The sequence below is a fragment of the Zosterops lateralis genome (assembly GCF_965231275.1).
Source record: "Zosterops lateralis genome assembly, chromosome: 13".
Taxonomy (NCBI): domain Eukaryota; kingdom Metazoa; phylum Chordata; class Aves; order Passeriformes; family Zosteropidae; genus Zosterops; species Zosterops lateralis.
This window is the reverse complement of record NC_139773.1, coordinates 12,681,097-12,700,065: the sequence shown is the minus strand read 5'-3', so window position 1 is coordinate 12,700,065 and position 18,969 is coordinate 12,681,097. Positions and strand designations below refer to the sequence as shown.

At 44.7% G+C, this 18,969-nt stretch overlaps 1 protein-coding gene across 1 annotated transcript; it reads left to right on the top strand.

The window, feature by feature from the left end:
• Positions 1-1,237: 1,237 nt before the first annotated feature.
• Positions 1,238-18,401, top strand: TICRR (TOPBP1 interacting checkpoint and replication regulator; the record flags this gene model as incomplete). Its single annotated transcript, XM_083870658.1, has 22 exons — positions 1,238-1,885; positions 2,431-2,719; positions 3,177-3,418; positions 3,668-3,911; positions 4,424-4,559; positions 5,301-5,443; positions 6,120-6,332; positions 6,991-7,139; positions 7,830-7,924; positions 8,281-8,374; positions 8,541-8,620; positions 8,945-9,181; positions 9,603-9,699; positions 9,893-9,965; positions 10,706-10,846; positions 11,334-11,424; positions 11,955-12,016; positions 12,806-12,961; positions 13,702-13,859; positions 14,061-16,356; positions 17,542-17,646; positions 17,990-18,401. 22 exons carry the CDS (start codon positions 1,238-1,240, stop codon positions 18,106-18,108), a joined length of 5,868 nt encoding a protein of 1,955 aa, XP_083726784.1. The 3' UTR covers positions 18,109-18,401.
• Positions 18,402-18,969: the final 568 nt, after the last annotated feature.

Below are 18,969 nucleotides of genomic sequence, written 5' to 3'. Positions count from 1 at the left end.
CTGCCCACCTGAGTGGATCAGCCCCTGGTTCCAGCTCATTAAACCCACTTGTGTTCACAGTCACCAGCAGAGCTGAATGAGCGGTTTGGTGCCCGCTTGTCTTTGTTGCTCTATAAATACAACTGGCTGCTGGTGACACTGGTTTGGGCTGGGGCATTCAGGCTCTGGAGGCGAGGCTGGAGGGGACAGCTGGGTGGCTCTGCTCTGTGGGGATTCCTCTGCCATTACCCAGTGTGATCACACCTTGACCATGACACCACGGGGCAAGGGGGAGCCCTGCAGGGAGGAGATGCTCCTGGGCAAGGCAGCTGATGACAACCCAGGGTTTTCATCCTCCTGTCCAGGTCCCCTGACTCTACACCGTGGCACAGAATCGTCAAGATTGGAAGAGACCTTTACAATCAAGTCTAACCATCAAAAGAGCATTATCTCTGCAACCCCTAAACCACATCACCCAGATGCAGATGCTTCTTGGGCACCTCCAGGGATGGTGACCCCACCACTTTTCTCTTCCCTGCCCAACATATTTCAGTGCCTGACCACCCGAACAGTAATTTTTATTGTGTAATATGTGATTTGAATTTTACCCACAGGGGCCCTGGGCTGTCCCCGCTGTCCTCCAGGGAGGCTCGGGGAGGGGGATGCCGTGTGGGCAGGACCCCCCGGTCAGGCCCTGCCGGTGTCCCGTTCCTCCTGCCCGCGGGCGGTAGCGGGGTGGGTTGGTGCCGGTGAGCGGGTAGGCGTGGACCTCTAGCGGTACCAGCGGAGCTCGCCCGGCTCAGGGCGGGCAGGACCGGCCCGGTGTCACGGCCCAGCCCCGGGATCCCGCCTGGCGCCCGGAGAGCGCTGCCACAGCCACCCTGGTGACGTCATACCTCTCACCCGATGACGTCACCACCAGGCGCGCCGTCCCGCCTTTAAATTTTAAACCAGTGGCGGCGCCCAATCGGCTCGGTCCGCGCGCTGGCCCCGCCCTCCCCTTCGTCACTGCCTCTCGCCAATGGGATGGCAGCGCTGGCTGCGCGGCCTGCCAATCAACAGTGAGCATCCGTCTCTCCGCCGCGTCGCTCCGCCCTCCCGCTCCCCGTTCTCCGCCAATGGGAGAAGGAAGCGCGGAGAGTGGGCGCGGCGAGCGCTGCGGAGCAGCCAATGGGGGCCCGCGCCGGGCGAGGGCGCGAGCGGCCGTACCTGGCGGGCGATGGCGGCGGCGGCGGCGGCGGCGTGAGGGGCCCGCGCCATGTCGTGCTCGCACAGCGCCGTGTTCCTGCTGGACACCGCGGGCCCCGCGCCCCGCCAGCGGCTCCAGCGCGGCGCCCTCCGCCTGCTCACCCTCCTGGGCTGCCGCTTCGGCCTCTCCCGCCTCCGCTGGGCCTTCCGCTTCTTCGACTCGCACGGCGGCCGCGGCGGCGCCTCGCGGGGCGGCGGGTTCCGCCCGCCGGGCCCCCGCGCCTGGGAGCGCTTCGAGGAGGAGCTGGCGGAGCGGCTCGGGGCGCGGGCCCCCGCCGCCCTGCCCGGCCCCGCGCCCCGCGCCGCCCTCACGCACAGCGGGCTCAAGGAGACGCTGCTCGACTTCCAGTGGGACCGCCCCGAGATCGCGTCCCCCGCCAAGCCGCCCCGCAGGAGCCGCAGGACGGGCCCGGCCGCCGGGGAGCCCCCGGAGGCGCCGCCCGAGGGCTTCGTGAACGCCGTGTTCCTGTTCTCCCCCTGCCCGCACTCGCGGAGGGAGCTCCGGCAGTTCGTGTCCGGGAACGATGCCCCCTCCTCCCCTGCAGAGCCGCCCACGGCGCAGGAGCTGGCGGAGAAACTCCTGCCCAAGAGTGTCCAGGAGCTGCTTGTGGAGCAGAAAATCACCCTGTTCTGGGTGGACACCGCCGACTGGGCTCAGGTAACGAGGTTACACCGCGCAGCTTTCAGCACTGGCGGGACATCCGCCACGCGGCTTTGTGGATTAGTAATCTCTGGGTGGTGGTGGGGAACCACGCCAAGGTTCATTCGCTGCCACATAATCTTCAGCAAGGGACTGAAATCTGGGATGGAATTATCCTCGTGGAGACTGAGATATATTTGCAGTGGAGTGGCTGTACAGTGTTTATTGATGTGATGTCTCGTGCTTTGGCTTCAGAGGTGTGTTACAGCTGTTCAGAAATGTAGATAAGCATCCTGATAGTTCAGGTGTGTAGATACCAGATTTTAAAAAATAGCTTGAAAATATTGGTAGCTTTTAATTCACTGGGAATAGCATTTACTTGGTTGGGTTCCTGTGAAGGCTGATAAAGTCCATAAGAACACTCAGAAAGCACCGTGTTCAGATGCTATGGATATGTTTCATATACCAGCTGTTCTGAAAAAAGTGTAATATTTACTTGTTTGCATAAAAGTTCTCTCACTGCCAACCTTAACTTGAAGACGTCTCTGTTACTTTCATTTCAGCTGATGGAATGCCCGGATCATGGTGGCTACTGGACAATGTCTGAAGTGATTTGTCAGATGGGAGGCACCATTTTGCTGGCAGAAACCTTGGTGCACTGTCTGAGTCACCCCAGGGCAGGTGCTGCTCCTGCCTTCCTCGGGGACTCCGGGTTGTCCCCAGTGCCACAGCCTGTGCCTTGGGCCACGCTCCTGCCCCTGGATGCAACTTTGAACTGTTTGTTCTCCAGGCCATCCGTATATCGGTCACTGTTTCCCCAGCAGGAAGGAACATTGTTTCTCAGCATGCCTGGTAATAAAAAAAAAAAAAAAAAGAAAGGGAAATATAAATGTGCATGCTAGTAACTGATCTCTCATGCAGGGTCCTTGATGAGCTTCCTTTGTGAATACTGTGTGTAGAAGTAACTTCAGACATTTAAAAGCCTAGGTGTTTTGTGTTCTTTTTTAAAGTTCTGCTTGTGTTCTCCTTCTTCTGATATGAGAACTGTTAGCCCACATTTCTGATTTAGCATTTTCAGTCTTCCATGGTCCTAGAAGTTTCAATGAAGAGCTCTTTGCTGGTCCCACCTTATAGATGTGTACTCCCTTTTCTCATACAGTTATTCAGTTTTGTTAAAATAAGAACATAGATTAAAAATTCCCTGTTTAATCTTGGAATTCGCTTTTTTGGCATTGAAGTTGTCTCTTCACCTGAATGGAAGAACTTTTTTTACTTGCTTTCAGACTTTCTTTATCCTATCCTTGCACAGGTGAGAAGAAGCAGGAAAGCTGTGCTGTGATCCTGGAACCTCTTGCCATGAGCCAAAGACAACTACAGTGTCCAGTCAGCATTGTGGTGAAAGGAAGCTTGACAGGTTGGAGCTTGGCACAGGCTGGCCACTTCCTCACAGAGAGCTGGATAGTGCAGAGCTCTCAGGCTGAGCAGGGAGAATGTAACAGGTCTCTGTTTCATCAGCTATTGAGGAGTCTGGTGGCTGAAGGATTGCACATGGTAAATCTTCCTCTTTGCCTTAAACTAATACCTGCTCTGAAATGAACTATGGCAAAAGGGGTGGCAGTGTCATGTTGTGAAGACAGCAGTAGACACTGCACTGCAAATTGCTCATTTGAAGCTAAATTCAGAATATTTTCTTTTAGATCGTGTAACTCTATAAGCTGCTTGTAAAGTATCTGTGCTCCTTAGGTCTCTGTATTTCTAGATAATGTAAACTCTATTCCCCTTTTTCCTTTTAAAATGCAGATTGCTGAAGTATCTCTGTCTGAAACTTGGTGCCCCCGCAGTGCTGTTCTGTCACCACTTTCTGAGGATGCTGCAGTTCTGACTGTGCTTGGTCCTGAGAAGACTGCTGACATTCAGGGATGCAGCCTTGAAGGAGCTGTAGTGGAAGACTCTTCCCAAAACTCTGCTACTCACCTGCCAGAGATTGTGAACAGTGTATTGAGTAAAATTGACATGTCAGTGGAAGATTCTCTGGCCAGTCTGGGTAGGTGTCAAGAAATACAAAACTTGCCATCTTTTGATTATCTTCAGATCTGCAGTGGAAAATATCTAAAGTTAATGATTTTCTCCTTGAGGAGTCTCTTTTTTGGGACTTGTTCATTGTGTCATCTGTTGCCAAGGCCTTGTGATATGATGCAGAAAGAAATCTGTCTGGGTGTAGCTTTCTGTTTTATTGACAGAATGTTAGTTTCCATTAGCTTGCAGATAAAGCACAGCTACATGTGCCTGTGGGCATGCTTTTAGAAGAAGGCTTTCTAAAATGTGTCACATGGGCCATCCCTGGCCAGTGAAGCCTTTGGGTGGGACTGCAGCAAGGAGGCTGCTTTTACACATCTTTTGTGTTAGAGTGACTCTCCTCATCTTCTGATGTATGGGCTATGAAATTGTCTCTCCAGGATCAAAGATTTGGGAATTTTTAGAGCATCTGTGAAGGCTGGGACCTTCTGCCACTTGGTTCAGCTTTTCTAATTTTTGTGTATGTGTGTGTGCTTACAGGAGAAGAAACTCCAGTGCCAGAGTGGGTCCAGCGGGAGCTGTCCCATACAGGGAGCTGGCATCCTTCAGTGCTGGAAGCATGGTATCCTACATCCAATGCCTGTGGAGCAAGCTCAGATCTGATGGAGTCATTCAGGTATTTTTCTGACTATCTGAGCACTAATCAAGGATTTCTGCTTCCTGTTAAGGAAGTATGGCTGTAGCCTTGCTTAGAGTTCTAGAATTAAGTGCCTTTCTACTGCTTTTATTTCTTTAATTTAATCTTAAATTTATTTTAATTTTTCATTATACTCAGTTTATTGGTGGCTTATCTCTTCATGGGATATACAGACAAAAGAAACTGTGAACAGGATATTTGGGTATCAGTTTGCATGGATTGAAATCTTGCTAGTTTCAGGGGTTATAAAGGTCACTTAAAATGACCTTAAGCTACTTGTGAAATGACAGAATTCCGTTTTTATGGGATGGTGAGATCCAGTGGAAAATACTGAAGATGTGGTTGTGTTCTCACAGTTGGTATTTATTTGTAATGAATAAGCTTGCTTTCTTCAAAGAGCTCGCTGAGTGAAACAAAAGAGCTTAATGTAGGGTAGTTTAGAAAGCACAAAGCTGCTAATTTAATTTTGTGGTGCAGGTCAATGCCATATCCATTGTACATTAATGTAGTGCTTGTTTCCAGCATTTTAAGAGGGTATGGGTTTTCCGCATCTCCTAAGTGTGTTGGGGAGCAGGTGCTGGAAGTGTTACTAGTGTGTGCTACTTGCACTATGTTGCTGCAAACTGGAATCTAGAAAAACCTTGTTTCTGTCCACAGGGAAGAAAGGATATGCCTCTTACTCCCACCTTTTTTTGTTAACAGTATTGTTCTTTCATATAGGCTCCTGCAGGTTCCTTGTGCTAACAGGAAGGATGATGCACACCAGTCTGATGTGGAGCTCTCAGAAAGTCTATCTGAGCTGTACCAGAGAAAATTCAGTGAGACCTCTGCTGCAGCTGGACCAGGAAATAACAAAAAGAGACGTATGTATACTTTAGGATTATGTGTGCATGTTGTCAATAAAAGATGATGTATGAACCCCAGAGAGCTGTACTCTTAAGTAATAGCATGCTTTAGATTATTTTTTTTATTTAAGGACAGTCTCATTTACTTATTAATATTAGGTTTGTCCTGTAGTAGAACCCAAATTATTGTAAGTCAAGGCTATGCAAAGGCTGACAGAGCTGTTAAAAGCAGCATGCAGAGTTGAAACAGGCACTGCTCCAACTACTATTAAATATTGCAACCTCTCAATTTTGTTCTGATTAGAGAAATAAAACTCTTTCTTCTAGAAGAGTTTGATCATTGCATTTCTCTACACTAACTACAGTTGGCTTTACCCCAGCCTCGTTTGTCTGCAAGTCCTGCTCTGTCAGCTGTTTCTATTTCTGTGACATAAGATTGCTGCCTATATATATAACTTCTGATTAAACCTATATAACTTCTTATGCAGAGCAATATGCACCTGGCTTTTTATTTGGAGAAGTAGCTGCCTGCTACACTGCCTGTATGTTGATTTCATGAAGAAATACCAACCTTTGGGGCTGTTTTCCTCTAGGAGTTTACTAAGTTCACAGTAATAGAGAATTTAGTGTTGTTCTCTGCCTTGGATGGAGTTCCTGCCCCAGTGTGCCTGAACTCTCTCTTGTGGCTTTGCAGGTGGGGTTCCCCGAACTCCAGTTAGGCAGAAGATGAAGACCATGCCCAGATCCCTGCAGATGCTCAATGCAGCAAGACTGAATGTAAAAGCTCAGAAATTTCAACCTGATGCTGTGCCACCAGCAGTGAATGAGAAGGTTCCACAGAAGCTTTCAGCAAAAAGATTGGATGAAAAGATGGAAGGAAAGGCAAAAGCACTTAAAATATCAATTGGTGTGTGTTAAGTCCTGTTATCTTTCTGTCCTGATAGATCCCATATGAACTCTTGATATCTTGGTGTAGGAGTCATAGAGAATTTTTATGGAGGGGAGAGCAAAGGGTAATAATGGAGTATTCAGTACAAAGGAGCAGATCAGTGTTTGAGTTTCTCTATCTTCAGCATGGCAAGGAGTAGACATTTTTTTTCCCACCCTTCTGCCATTTAGTTTCTGATTCTTTACAAGCTAGTGTTACACATGCTTCTGGGGTCAGTTTCTTGCCTTGTATCCGTCTGAAAAAAGTAGTAAGGATTTACTTTTTTTTTTTTTTTAACCAAAAGAAATAGAAGGAAGCACTCATTAAAGTATAACTGTAAATGCAGTCCTATTTACTAATAAAGCAGAGATAAAGGGCATTTCTTGGCTGCTGCAGTAGCCTGAAAGTTTGCTGACCTTAAGCAAACTTTGTTGGTTATAGGATTGATTTAGCTTACAATATGTCATGGGCCCGGACCTGGGACTGCCTCTGTTAAGTGTGCTGTGGTCTGGATGCATCATTGCTGGAGGAAATATTTATTATTACCTCCTCTGTTTTCTGCTTCAGCTGGGGTGGGTATTTTATCAGTGAGGTGTGGTGAACATGCATTTAGTTAACAAAGACCATTTCCTTGCAGACTTCCAAACAGAGGAGGAGCTGCAGTCCCACTTGACTGCAAGCTACCAAAAGGCTGTTGCTGAGGGAATTCCCTCATCTGTGTGTGCCCAGAATATGATCATGGCCATTAAAACGTTCTTGAAAATACAAGATGCCAAAGAGAAAGAGGTAGGTAAGAGCATGTGGGCAGGGTTGTTAATGATCTGGAAGATTTTTTTATGGGCTACCTCACCTTCATGTTCCCTGAAGTTTTTATGTGGAATGGCACCATGGTCACTGACTGCTTCTATCTGTGAGGACTCAATAGTGAAAAGCTGTGCTTGTAAAAAATGTAGGAAAATCCCGTTCAGTTATCAGTTTGCAATTTTGCTAAATGTTGCAAGATGTCTCTTCTTTACGTGGACCTCTTTACAAATTCTAATTTCAAAGACACTATTTAAAAAAAATACATTCTTGCAAACTCTATTTTAAAGATGGTGCAGCTTTTGTTTTTGCATTAAATGGCAAATCTAGGCCTGGTTTTGCCAGGAAAGAGAAATTCTTCAAGGTATTTCTTTAGCATTATTATAGGCTTAAAATAGTCTGAAACCAAAACTGGTAAACCTGTGATTAATTTAACAAAAACACTGAGAGACGAATCCAAAGTTGATCCAGAATGAAGAGGGCCTGAAGCTGCCAGCAAGAGATCTCTGTGATTTCAAGCTCTAAGCTGTTCTATGGCATAACTTTGCTACTAAAAGGAAAAGTAATTCCTTTCCTTGAAAGAAAAGGAAAAAACTGTACTTTCAAAAGAATAGGTGGGGTCTAATTGGGGGACAGGGAACAGTTTTGAAGTTCTTGCTGTCATTGTGTCTGCAGGTGGCCTGTGTGGGAAGAGTCAGAAACCTTCTCCTGAAGACCAGCAAAATGCTCAGACAACAGCATGGCTCAGAGAAGGAGACCAAAGTCAGAGAGTACGAGACACTGTATTTACTTCAGCTTCTGAGATACTGTGGAGTTGGTTAGCAGTTTTTAATGGTGGCTTTTTTGTAGAATTGGAAAACTGTTCACATGGGGCAAATATTTCAAGGGGAATCTGGTTGCAGTAAAATCATTTCATTAAATGCAAATATACCCATGCTGTGTGATAAGCACTGCAGCCTATATCTGGAATGAGGCATCGCCCTTGCCACCAAAATGAAATGCTAACTAAATTTTGCTGTCAAAAGGAACCACTTCCCTTCCCATTGCTTTTTTGAGCACACCTTTTGCAGTAAAACTGCTGTTTCCATTAGAAAAAGAGGTGGTGGATAATTACTTGTTTCCTTAGGTGCCGACTTCAGGTATTTTTGCGTCTTGAGTTGTGCCTTCAGTGCCCTTCGCTGCAGAGCAACGCTGAGGACATGGAGCAGCTCTTAGAGGAGGCAAGTAGAGTATAAACCAGGTTGTGTTTCTGCAGGGCACTAGAAATGTAGACCTGGAACCTGCTTTTCTTTTGATTTTACACTACACTTTGTATTCCTTACTAAAATATCTGGTGCTGCAGCTGTCAAATCATAATCCCTTTTGCCACCTGACTTTTTCTTCCAGGTGACAGATATGCTGCGCATTTTATGTCTGACTGAAGACCCAGCCTATCTTACAAAGTTTCTAGAGGAAATATTAGAATTGTAAGTTCTTTAGCATGACCAATGTGTTACTGGGGACTGTGGTTTGGGTCAGATGTCTGTGAATAGAGAGCAATCAACAGCTTTGATTTACTGCATCTTTGTAATTCTCAAAAATTTAGACATGTTCTCTTTATTATCTTTATAATTTGGTTAAAGAAAAAGTAGCTGATAAGCAAGTAAACCAGTTAAAAAACCCAGTTGATAATCAGTTTGTTCTATTTAAATTGACATGTAAGAACAAGGATTTAGTTCACATCGTGGGTTTGAAATACCAACAGTTTTGAAGAGGGATGTATTTCATGTGGGTTCTTTCTGGTGCTACAGGTATATGAATTCTATACCGAAGACTCTTGGAGACATTTATTATGGTCTGGGTACACAAATACCTCCGAAGCTGGCATCTGTTCTGCCTTCAGACTTCTTCAGTGATGACTCTATGACTCTGGATAGCAAATCTCCAGGCCTTCCTCGCTCCTTGTCATCTGTCTTAACTCCCAGTGCTGTTTGCACTGAGAGTGATCAGCTGGAGGAGCTGCGCACCAGATCTGCCAGAAAGAGAAGGTAGTAGTTCCACACAGGAGGCAGCTTTTTGTTGACTGCAAAAAATAGTCTTGATTCTCTATTTGTATTTTATGTAAAAGTAGATTTCAGAAGCATCTTCCATGAGAGGAAAAGCATGTTATGCTGTGCAATAACTGATCTATATTGTTAAAGTTAAAAGTGATTTACTGGGGACCTGTGTTGGGGATTCTGTTTTCTTATTAGCAAATTGTGAATGAATTCCAATACCAGCCTTAGGAATAGCTTTTTATATTGCAAATCATATCCCAGTGTTGTAGTAAGTGAGGTATCAATGCAGTTTGCAATTTAAATTTAGGTAAACACTTCCTATCTCTTGATTCACGCCTATGTTTAATTGTCAGTAGGTTGATAACTGTACTTTTGATCTTATTTTAACTTAATTTTTGTGTATTTTCTAAAGGAATAATGTGTTAACCAGACACAGGAGCATGACAGAAGCACCACAGAACTTGCGTCAAATTGAGGTTCCCAAAGTAGCCAAGAACCCCATCAGAAAGGTAAAACTCTTCCAGGATTGTGTGTGAGTTGTGATGCTTGACTGCAAAAACTCTTGCTTTGTATTCCTTTAGTAAGCGTGTCCTGTATCAGCTGTACAAAGATGAAATTGTTTGGAAGGAGAAACTGAAATAACTTCAGAGCTTATAACATAACATTGCACTGCTGCTAAGGCTAATTTCTTGTTTGTTTCAGGAGAACTCGCGTTCTTACCTTGCCACTGAGAAGTCCCAGCAGATGCCTTTGTTGCAGAAAGAGGCAGTGCAAGGTATATTGACTTCTGGCTTGATCATGGAAAGGTGCATCTTCAGCACATGTTGTCCCTGTAAATTTTACTGAGCCATGATGAAATTATGCTGAGGCATGCTGGAAATCTGAAGGAAGTTTTGCTGAGTTGTGCAAAAACTTTGAGGGGAAAAAAAAATGCCGTATTCTGTGTACTCATATGCTGAAAACTTAAATTTTGTGTCCTCAAAAGAAAATCTTGACTCTTGAAATTATTTCCATCTTCTCTGTCCTGAAAAGAAAATGGGGGCAAGAATGAACTATATCCGAAAATAGGTTATATCCCCACAAATACTTAATAAAAATAAATCTCATGTGTTCTCTGAACCAAGATGTGCTTTGGTTGAGATTTTGTAGTGCACCTAATGTTCCACATGGGACGCTGACTGTCTGCTTTTTCTGCTATGGCATCTGCTTGTAGTTCATTGCTGGAATAATGCAAATAATACAAATTCAGATGAGAAGGCTGGAATAGATTTAGAGGAGGACATGTTCCAGTAGCAGAAAAAACAACTTTTCAAAGCTTTTTAGCCTCTAAAAAGTTGTCTTTCTATGCTAGTATATTGTTCTATCCCTAGTGGCCTGACAAAATTACCTTTGTAATTTTCTTTTCTTTTTTTTTTTTCTTTTGCTTTACCTTGTAATTTGATCTTTTCTTGCTTTTCTTGCCTCTTTTTGCTTTACCTTGTAATTTAATCTTTTCTTGCTTTTCTTGCCTCACAGAGGTTACAAAGGTGAGGAGGAATCTCTTCAATGAAGAGATACTTTCACCATCAAAAAGGTCACTGAAAAAGATGCTTAGAAGCCAGTCAGTATCTGCCGTGGAAGGCCTAAAATACAAATGTACCAGTGAGGGCAACAAAGGTAGGATATGACTTGCACCTGTAGGATTATTGTGGAAGAGCTTTTGCTAAAATTCCTATTTTTGTGTTCTCAGTTCTATGAAGCAATTATGATCTGTTTTTAATAAAGCATAAAAGGAGGTCATTGCTGTGGTGTTTGGAGGGTGAATGATGATGGTAGAAACTGAAACCTGTTTTTACTGAACTCTTTACATCTCATAAAGAAAAAATTTAAAAAGCTTGGTTAAAAAAGGATCTGGGAAATAAAGATAAGGAATTAAATTATCTCAGTAGGTTAACTATGTCTGACATGGTACTATTAATAATATTGAGGGAGTGGGAGGGAGGTGTAGACACTGGACTGAAATAATGATACCTTGTGAGTGCTGGGAAACAGCAGAGAGATTTTATATTGAGTGTCATTCTTAAGCCTGTACAAAACTGTATTTATTTATTTCTTCCAAGTGCTTTATAATTGTGTGATGTTACAGCTCTTACATGATTTTTAGATCATCGCAAGTTGTTGACCAAGAGAGTTGCAGAAACACCACTACATAAGCAGGTGTCCAGGAGACTCATACACAAGCAGATCAAAGGCCGGTGAGTTCTTTCTGAATTTCTTCAGTAAGTATTGGTGGTCTAATTAATGGATGCTTAATTAGTGGCTGTGAGCAGAATTAGCAGGTATCATGGTCAAAGATGATCTTCACTTCAGGCGATAAGAGACCCAGTGGAGGATAAATGCCATTGCTTAAGTGGGGGGAAATAGTGCTTGCTTCATCATGTAAGTCAGGCTGCTTTAATTCCTGCAGCTAATGTCTGTTTAGGTTCAGTTGCTGATTCAAGGGCTTCTGAAGAAAAGGCTCCTGCAGTATTTTGTGGAGTCCAGGCTGAATTGTAGCATTTTCTTTCATGTTACCTGTACAACTGTTACCTGTACATGTAGGGAGCTATCCATACTTAATTACATGTCAATAAGAGGTAGAGTGCTCATTAATTGCTCACTTAGAGTAGCCCACAAAGCAATATATTGGTGTAGAATAGAGCAGTGCTTTTCAGTCCCTGTGACAAGTTATTTTCCTGAAAATGTGCTCAGTACGCTAAGCCCAAAGTGTCTGTTGTTTCTCAAGGTCTTCTGATCCAGGCTGTGACACTGATGTTGTAGAAGAATCTCCAGAGAAGGCCATATATGGTAAGCACTGATTGTTCCTTAAAGGTGGTTTGGCCATGTTGTGGCTTGTCAGATGAGTCTTGATTTGGCTAATTCATGAGAAGTCAGTCCAAAAGTGTTGTAGTGTTCTGTTCTGACAGAACCACTTGCTGCTCACTGCTTTAACAGCTCTGGACAGTGGAAGTTAAGAAAGAGAGGTAGGTAGTAAGTCTTTCAAATGAAAAAACGTGAAGGATTTGAAGGGTGAACAAGATTCTGAGCTGCTATAATTACTGTCAAACCAGCACATGCTTATTTTTAATGTAACTTCACCATGTTGTGCTGTGACCCTACTGTGATTTCTGCTGTAACAGACAGCCACCTGGCTCTGGGGAGTGTCTCTTATATTGGCTACTGCTGTTCCTTTTCCCCAGAAGGGAAGAAAAAACCAGCATGTCTGGGCAAGCAGGAGAATGAAATTTTCTGGCAAAGAGACAAGAGTATTAACCCCTCTTTTAACTTGAATGTAACCTGCATTGAACATGGCTTTTCTAGCATTCCTTGCCATATAATTGCTGAAGAGGAATGAGAGTAATCATGAGTTAGAGGAGGGGCATCATACTTTAGAAGGTGGTTTGTATGCATAAATGTTCCAAATCCTCAAGAAAACTGAACCTTTTCTTCACCTGCTTGCCTTCCTGGGTGAGATGGGTATCTGTAGAGAGGTTTCTTCTGAGAGTATGTTCCCTGCAGTTGTTGAACTGTTCCTGATAATGTGCCCATTGCAGAGGGGGAAAGAAGGCTCAGTCTCCAATGTCCTTGCCTTTTCAGAAGCAGGTTTGAGAAGAAGCCCACGCATCAAACAGCTGTCTTTGAATAGGACCTGCTCTGGTGCTTTCTATTCCACTACACAGCCCAGCTCGAAAAATTCACAGCACCTCCACCAGGGACAAGAAAAGGAGAGCTCTAAACTGCAGGATGTAGAAGGTACTGAGTGGGATTTGAGCAGACTGATACTGCTGATCTAAAAGGCTGGCATGGATAGCTCTGAGTTTGATTTGATTTGGCTCTACAAGAGACTGTAAGAAGCTAAGAGCTGTCATGTAATACCCTCTGTAGATGGAAATTCATCCTCAGTAATTATTTTTTAATTGATAATCTGAATTTTGAGGGTGGTAAGGCAGCTATTTCTATGATGAATTCACTGCCAACTTAACAAACCAGTCAGGCCCATCTAACAGAATACCACTGATTGTCAGTCTGCATTCCTTAAATGCACTGAAATCCATGTAAAATATGGGGCAGAAATCCTATAGCTTACTTTCAGTCTACTCTGTGGCAGCATAAAGCAATGACTGATGGGATCTTCTTTGCAGGCTTTCTTAGTAGGATTATCAGCTAAAAATAGTGACACTTAGTTCTTTATATTCTACTTATTAGAATCTTTAGTCATGAACCAGAACCTATCTAAAGCTGCAAGCTATAAATAGAATAAGAGGCCGAGGTATTTTGTATTTTTTTTTACCATTGGAGCACTCTTTCTAGAGATGGATATTAATTTCATAATGGGAAATAACAATAATTCTGTTGAAGCTTTAACACTTGGCTAGAAAAGAACATGCCAGGGATATGAGCTTTTTACACTACTTTTCCACACATCTGACATGATTCAGACAATTGTGGCAGGTTACTTTGTAGTAGTTAAATTGTGCTGTTCCATGTTATAGGCCTTAACCAGCATTCAGAGAGCCCCCCTGTCCAGACTCCCAAGAGGTTTTTCTTTGGTGCAGTCATTGACATGTGTAGTCCTGCAGTGAAGCATTCACCTGGAAGGAGGAGAACAAGAAAAGATTCCTTACACTTAGAGGAGCTTTCCTCGTGTCAGGTAGAAACAGTTACCTCCCTTTCTCTTTCTTCCCATCCTCATTTTCTCTATTCATCAGCATCTTAAATTTAGCATTTGTTAAGTCTCTTCCAATGTTTTTTTTTATGTTTCAAATCTTGAGAAGTAAATATGAAGATGGAGAGCTAATACTCCTGGAGTAGAACAAGCATTATTCTTTAATTTATTATTTTTTCCCTGCAGACTCCTACGAAAACACCTCATAAATTTGCCCAGAAGGCACTAAATTCTGCCAGTAAGCTCCCAAGGAGATCGCCTCGCATTGCCCATAGGACGCCACAGAAGCTGGAGAAGACACCTGGCAAAAGTCCAGCAGCTAAGCAGCCTGTAGCTAAATGTTTGGGAAAATACTTTTCTCATCCTGCACAAAAGGTCAAGTCTCCATCTGCGCTAACTGACAGCAAGAGGGTTCACTTAGTGCAAGTAGCTGCTGAGGACTGTTGTGCACCACTGACACTTTCTCCTCCTTGCACAGAGCCTGGCTTGCAAACACCGAAACGTGAAGGGCTCACAGGGCTTAATGCCTCTGTGTTACCTCCAGCAGATTCAAATCCAGCTGCTTCTTCTTCCCTCTCTGCTACCCAAGAAAGGTGTTTTACAGAACTTCAGACTCCAAGATGTTCCTTGAAATACTTCTCAAAATTAACATCTCCAGTTAGTGCTCGGAGGCAGATCCTCACAAAAGAAATTCAGGTACAGTCAGATCAGTCACTTCAAGCACCTAAAAAGACACCCAGGAAACTTGAAGATCCAGGTTCGAAGTTATGTACCAGCCCACTGAGTACAGAAATACCTCAACTTGCTGTGAGGCCAGAGCCTCTCTGCAGTTCTCCCCTTTGTGAAAGTTCCACTAACACTCTGACAAGCTGCTCTGCTTCCCACACACAGGCTGGGGAGTCTGACTGGGAACCTGATGCATCTAAACCATCTTCTCAAAAGACTCCAGGTATTACTGGCACTTCGCTGAGGTCCCTGCTTCACACATCAAAGCAAGCCAAACGTGAACCAAGTGCTGGAGCAGAGAGCCTCACATGTGCCGCACTTAGAGAAAATGAGGACAGTCATCCTGACAGTGGTGGTAACTGTTCTGCAGAAAGCCTTCGGCTTAATCAGTCCCAAGTTACTGAAAATACTTCAGTGTTTGAGAAAAATAAACAGATGGATAGAGTGTTTCAAAAGTCTCCTTCAAGGGAGGACTTGGAAAACTTGGAAAACCATTTGTCTCCAAAGTCTTTTGCTGGAGGGCAGGAACATGCACAGAATGCTGAGAGAGACTGTGAGCCATCAGTTAAGGGGGAGAACTGCAGTGCAAACACCTGTGAGTCCTTCCTGAATGATTTGCAAACAGTCAGCGACGACTTGGAAGCAGGAGCTCTGCAGAGGGAAGAATATATGGGACTGAAGGCTCCAAGTCTCAAGAGACGCTCCAGGTCTGCCCTGAATCCTTCTCCTCCTCTGCAGAAGTCTCCTCCAGCCTATTCCCTGCGCTGCACGGCAGACAGGCGGCAGCGGGAGGCTGCGGCACGCATGGCAGAGCCTCAGCTTGTAGCCAAGTTCTCCACTCCTGAAAGTCGTGGCAAACTTCCTTCTGCCAGCCCCCCGACGTACGAGGTGGAAATTGAAATGCAAGCCTCAGGCCTGCCCAAGCTTCGCATTAAGAAAATTGGCTCTTGCTCGTCGTTGGAAGTTCAACCTGAAGCAAGTGCCAGCAAACCCAGGGGAGGAGAAAGCCCCTTCAGTGATTTTGCTATGACCTGGTGCAGCAAGCACCCAGGAAAGCTGGCAGCTGCCTGTGTGTCTCCATCCTGCTGCCGTTCTTTCCATAGTACCCCTGGGAAAGGTGCAGGACAGACCTACATATGCCAGTCATACACCCCAACAAGCTGTGCCTCTGCTGTCACCTCCCCATTCCCTTTGGATGCAGGAGTTCTCCGGACACCTTCTCCAAAGCAGAAGGGGAAGACTACTCCTGATGCCATCAATGACTGGCCTCGGAGGAAGAGAGCAGCAGGCAGCACTGCTAATGTGAGCTGTGGTCAGAGCGAGAGGAATGCTGATGACAGGACATGGGTGTCAGCAGGCAGAGAGAGAATGATGAGGATCTCAGAACACTGCAGCAGCAAAGTAACAAATACTCTTGGGGAATTTGAACTGGAAGGGATTTGCAGGCTCCAGGATCAGGCATCTCCCAGTGACTCTGAACTGAGGGCTGATGAGGACTCTGCCATGGGAACTTTTGGCTTGAAGTCTCGGAAGAGGGTCTTTACTTACCTGTCACCAGAAAAGGAGGAGAGTCACAGTGCCAAGAGATCATGTGCTGATAGGGGCAGCTTGGATCTCACTGGCTTTTCCACAGATGAGGGCAACAGAAGTAAATCAAGGACAGACTCTGTACTTCCTGAGAAACCAGGAGTGTGTGCTCTCAAAACACTGGAGCAGCACAGTAATCTCGGGGATGATGATGTCTTCCTTTTGTCAGGTAATTAAATGGCATGAAAGACACTCCTTTAAATGTGGTTAAAAATGGGGCTCAGACTAAAACAAGAACACAATTGTTTTCTGTGTAATTATCTGAAGGAGAATGAGGTGAAAGAGGAGTGGCTTGTAGATGACATGGAAGATAATTATGTGGATAGGCAGACTGGATATGAGGAGTATTAATGATGGAAGAGAGATCAGAGAAATACGAAAGAGCAGGAACATGGAGGAACTAAAAGGAAAGTCTGGGAACTTGAGAAGATCCCAGTTGCATCCAGCTGGTGATTTGTTCAGGTTTGTGTTGATGCCACTGGTTTCTGCCCAGCATCCAGCTCTGAGGCCAACAGTCTTAAGTGTAGAGCTTGGCTGCTTCAGTGCTTCAGACTGGACTCTCAGCAGGGTTAGTCCTGTGGATGTTGGTGTTTATTGGTGCTCTCTACCCGTGGTGGTGGGCCTGTTGAAAGTGCTGCCAGAAATGATGCCCTTGCAGGCAATAATGATCAGTGGGTGTATAGCTTTAAGCTGCCTCTTTGCTTTTGCTGTGGGTACAGAGGATTTAGCTGACCTTGGTGAAACAGGCTCTGTAAACAAGGCCTTGTGAATTTCAAATACTTAATCCAGGTATTGTTGTAGAAATTACAGGGGGCTGTGGCAGGTGTTCTGTAGTCATTGCACTGAGCTTTGGTGTCTGTTTTCTCTTGCAAGGGAGGATTTGTACACAAAGGCAGTGTCTTACTCAACATTATCACAGAAAAAAGGCGAAACCTTGAAGGAACATTAGTCCATATTCAGGACATGAAATAATAGCAGTGCTTAGCCTTAAGATGGTCCTATAAGGGACTTTCTGTACCTACAGACATTGTGTTTGTATTTCTAGATTATTGTGGTTATAACAGTTTTCTTCAGGAAATGTGAATTACCTGTGTTTAATACAAGTGAAGTGGTTTTCTGCTAAACCAGCTAAGAAAGTTAAGTGTGCTGAGAGCTGATTCTAGACTGCCATTTACCTTTCTCAAATGCTAAAACACCACTGTGACAGCCTAGAGTTTGTATAACTTTGATAAGTGATATCAAAGTATCACTTTTACTTATGTCAGTTTTGAGGTAGCGTAAAAGCTGTGTGTGAGACTTAACATTTTGAGTTGTTGGGTGGTTTTTGCTTCAGCATCTCACTGTGCTTCTCCAGGCTCCACTCCACCCTTGAAGAGTGGACTATCTGCCAGCAGCCTTCTAGCCCTGACCCAGTCTCCCCTGCTGTCCCCACCACCAGCTCGGAGAAAGCGCCTTCGAGGTAAGCACAAGTGAGGAAAGCCTGGGCTCAAGCAGACTGGCTGTGCTCTCTGCTTGCCTCAAGCTAATAAGAGCAAAATCATGCTGTGCTGGGGGTTGGGCTTTGGGCAGAAAACCTGTGACTGTATCTGCCACTGCTCTGTTCAGTGTCTCAGTCTCACATGCTTACAAGAAGCTTGGTATGAACTGGGAAGTTTGGAAGGAGAGGTAGCAATGAAGAGAGAGTAGCTACAGGGGAAGTGCAACATCAGTTCTTGTTGTCTCCACTTGGTGTTTGGCTTCTTGGAATCACCAGTGAATTCTGGTAAACTGTGGCTTTCATGTATTCTTTCTTTTTTTTATAGAAGAGGAGTCTGATGCTGTCCAAATTACTGCCAGCCAGGAACTGTCTCCATTCCACGTCATGGCTCCCAGGAGGCATCGCTTCAGCAGGACTTACTCACGGAAAAAGCTGCTCAGCTGAAGTTTGGAGCCAGACCAGCATGGGAAACTGTGTTATCCCAGCTGTACAACACACTTTTTTAACAAAGACTGGTGTTTGGTGCTGGACTGGTGCTGCCATGTGTTGGTAGGAGACTGGATGCAAGCTCATGGCAGTAGAAATAAGGACCACTCTAAAAATTTATCGTTTCTTCCATCCGTTCAAAGCCTTGCTTGGTCTTTCTACTAGAGGAAGCTTAGAGTTCTGCAGTGAAGGTCCAATTCTCCCAGGCCAAGAGGGAGAATTGTCACTTTTCTACAGCTTTCTTGTAAAATAAACTGAAATGAATTTTTCATTGTGTCCTTTAATCCAAAATCTGTCTTTGGCTTGAGAGATGGGGGCTGCAGGAAGGAGGATGCTGGAGGCGAATGGGTACAGAACAAGCTGTGTGCTCCTGCTGTGTCTTGTCCTGATACTAAATGGATCCCTCTGTTAATTGCATCCAGTTTGCCACAGCTTAGTGGGAAAATAAGTGGATTAATTAATTAGTCAAGTGCCAAAAGTACAGAAAAGGGAAAGATAATTTAACTGGGAACATCTTTGTAGATCATGAATGGTTTGGTGTATCCGCTCCTGGCTACTGCTCGATAGGCAGATGCTGATGGAATGACTTCATTGTCCTTTTTTGCAAACTTGCAGTAAGCCAGAGAGAATTGGCTGGGGAAATGTCCTTGAGAAGTAAAACTTGGATGGAATAACTGGAAATGACAGTTTCAAGACTACTCTTTACCAAACTGAGTCATGGATTAAATAGTGATTTAGTTGCCTGTGACACATTTGTGTTCTAACCCCATGATAAGAGCAAGAGCTGTGGTTCAGTGCCTGAGATGTAGCCTACAAGGG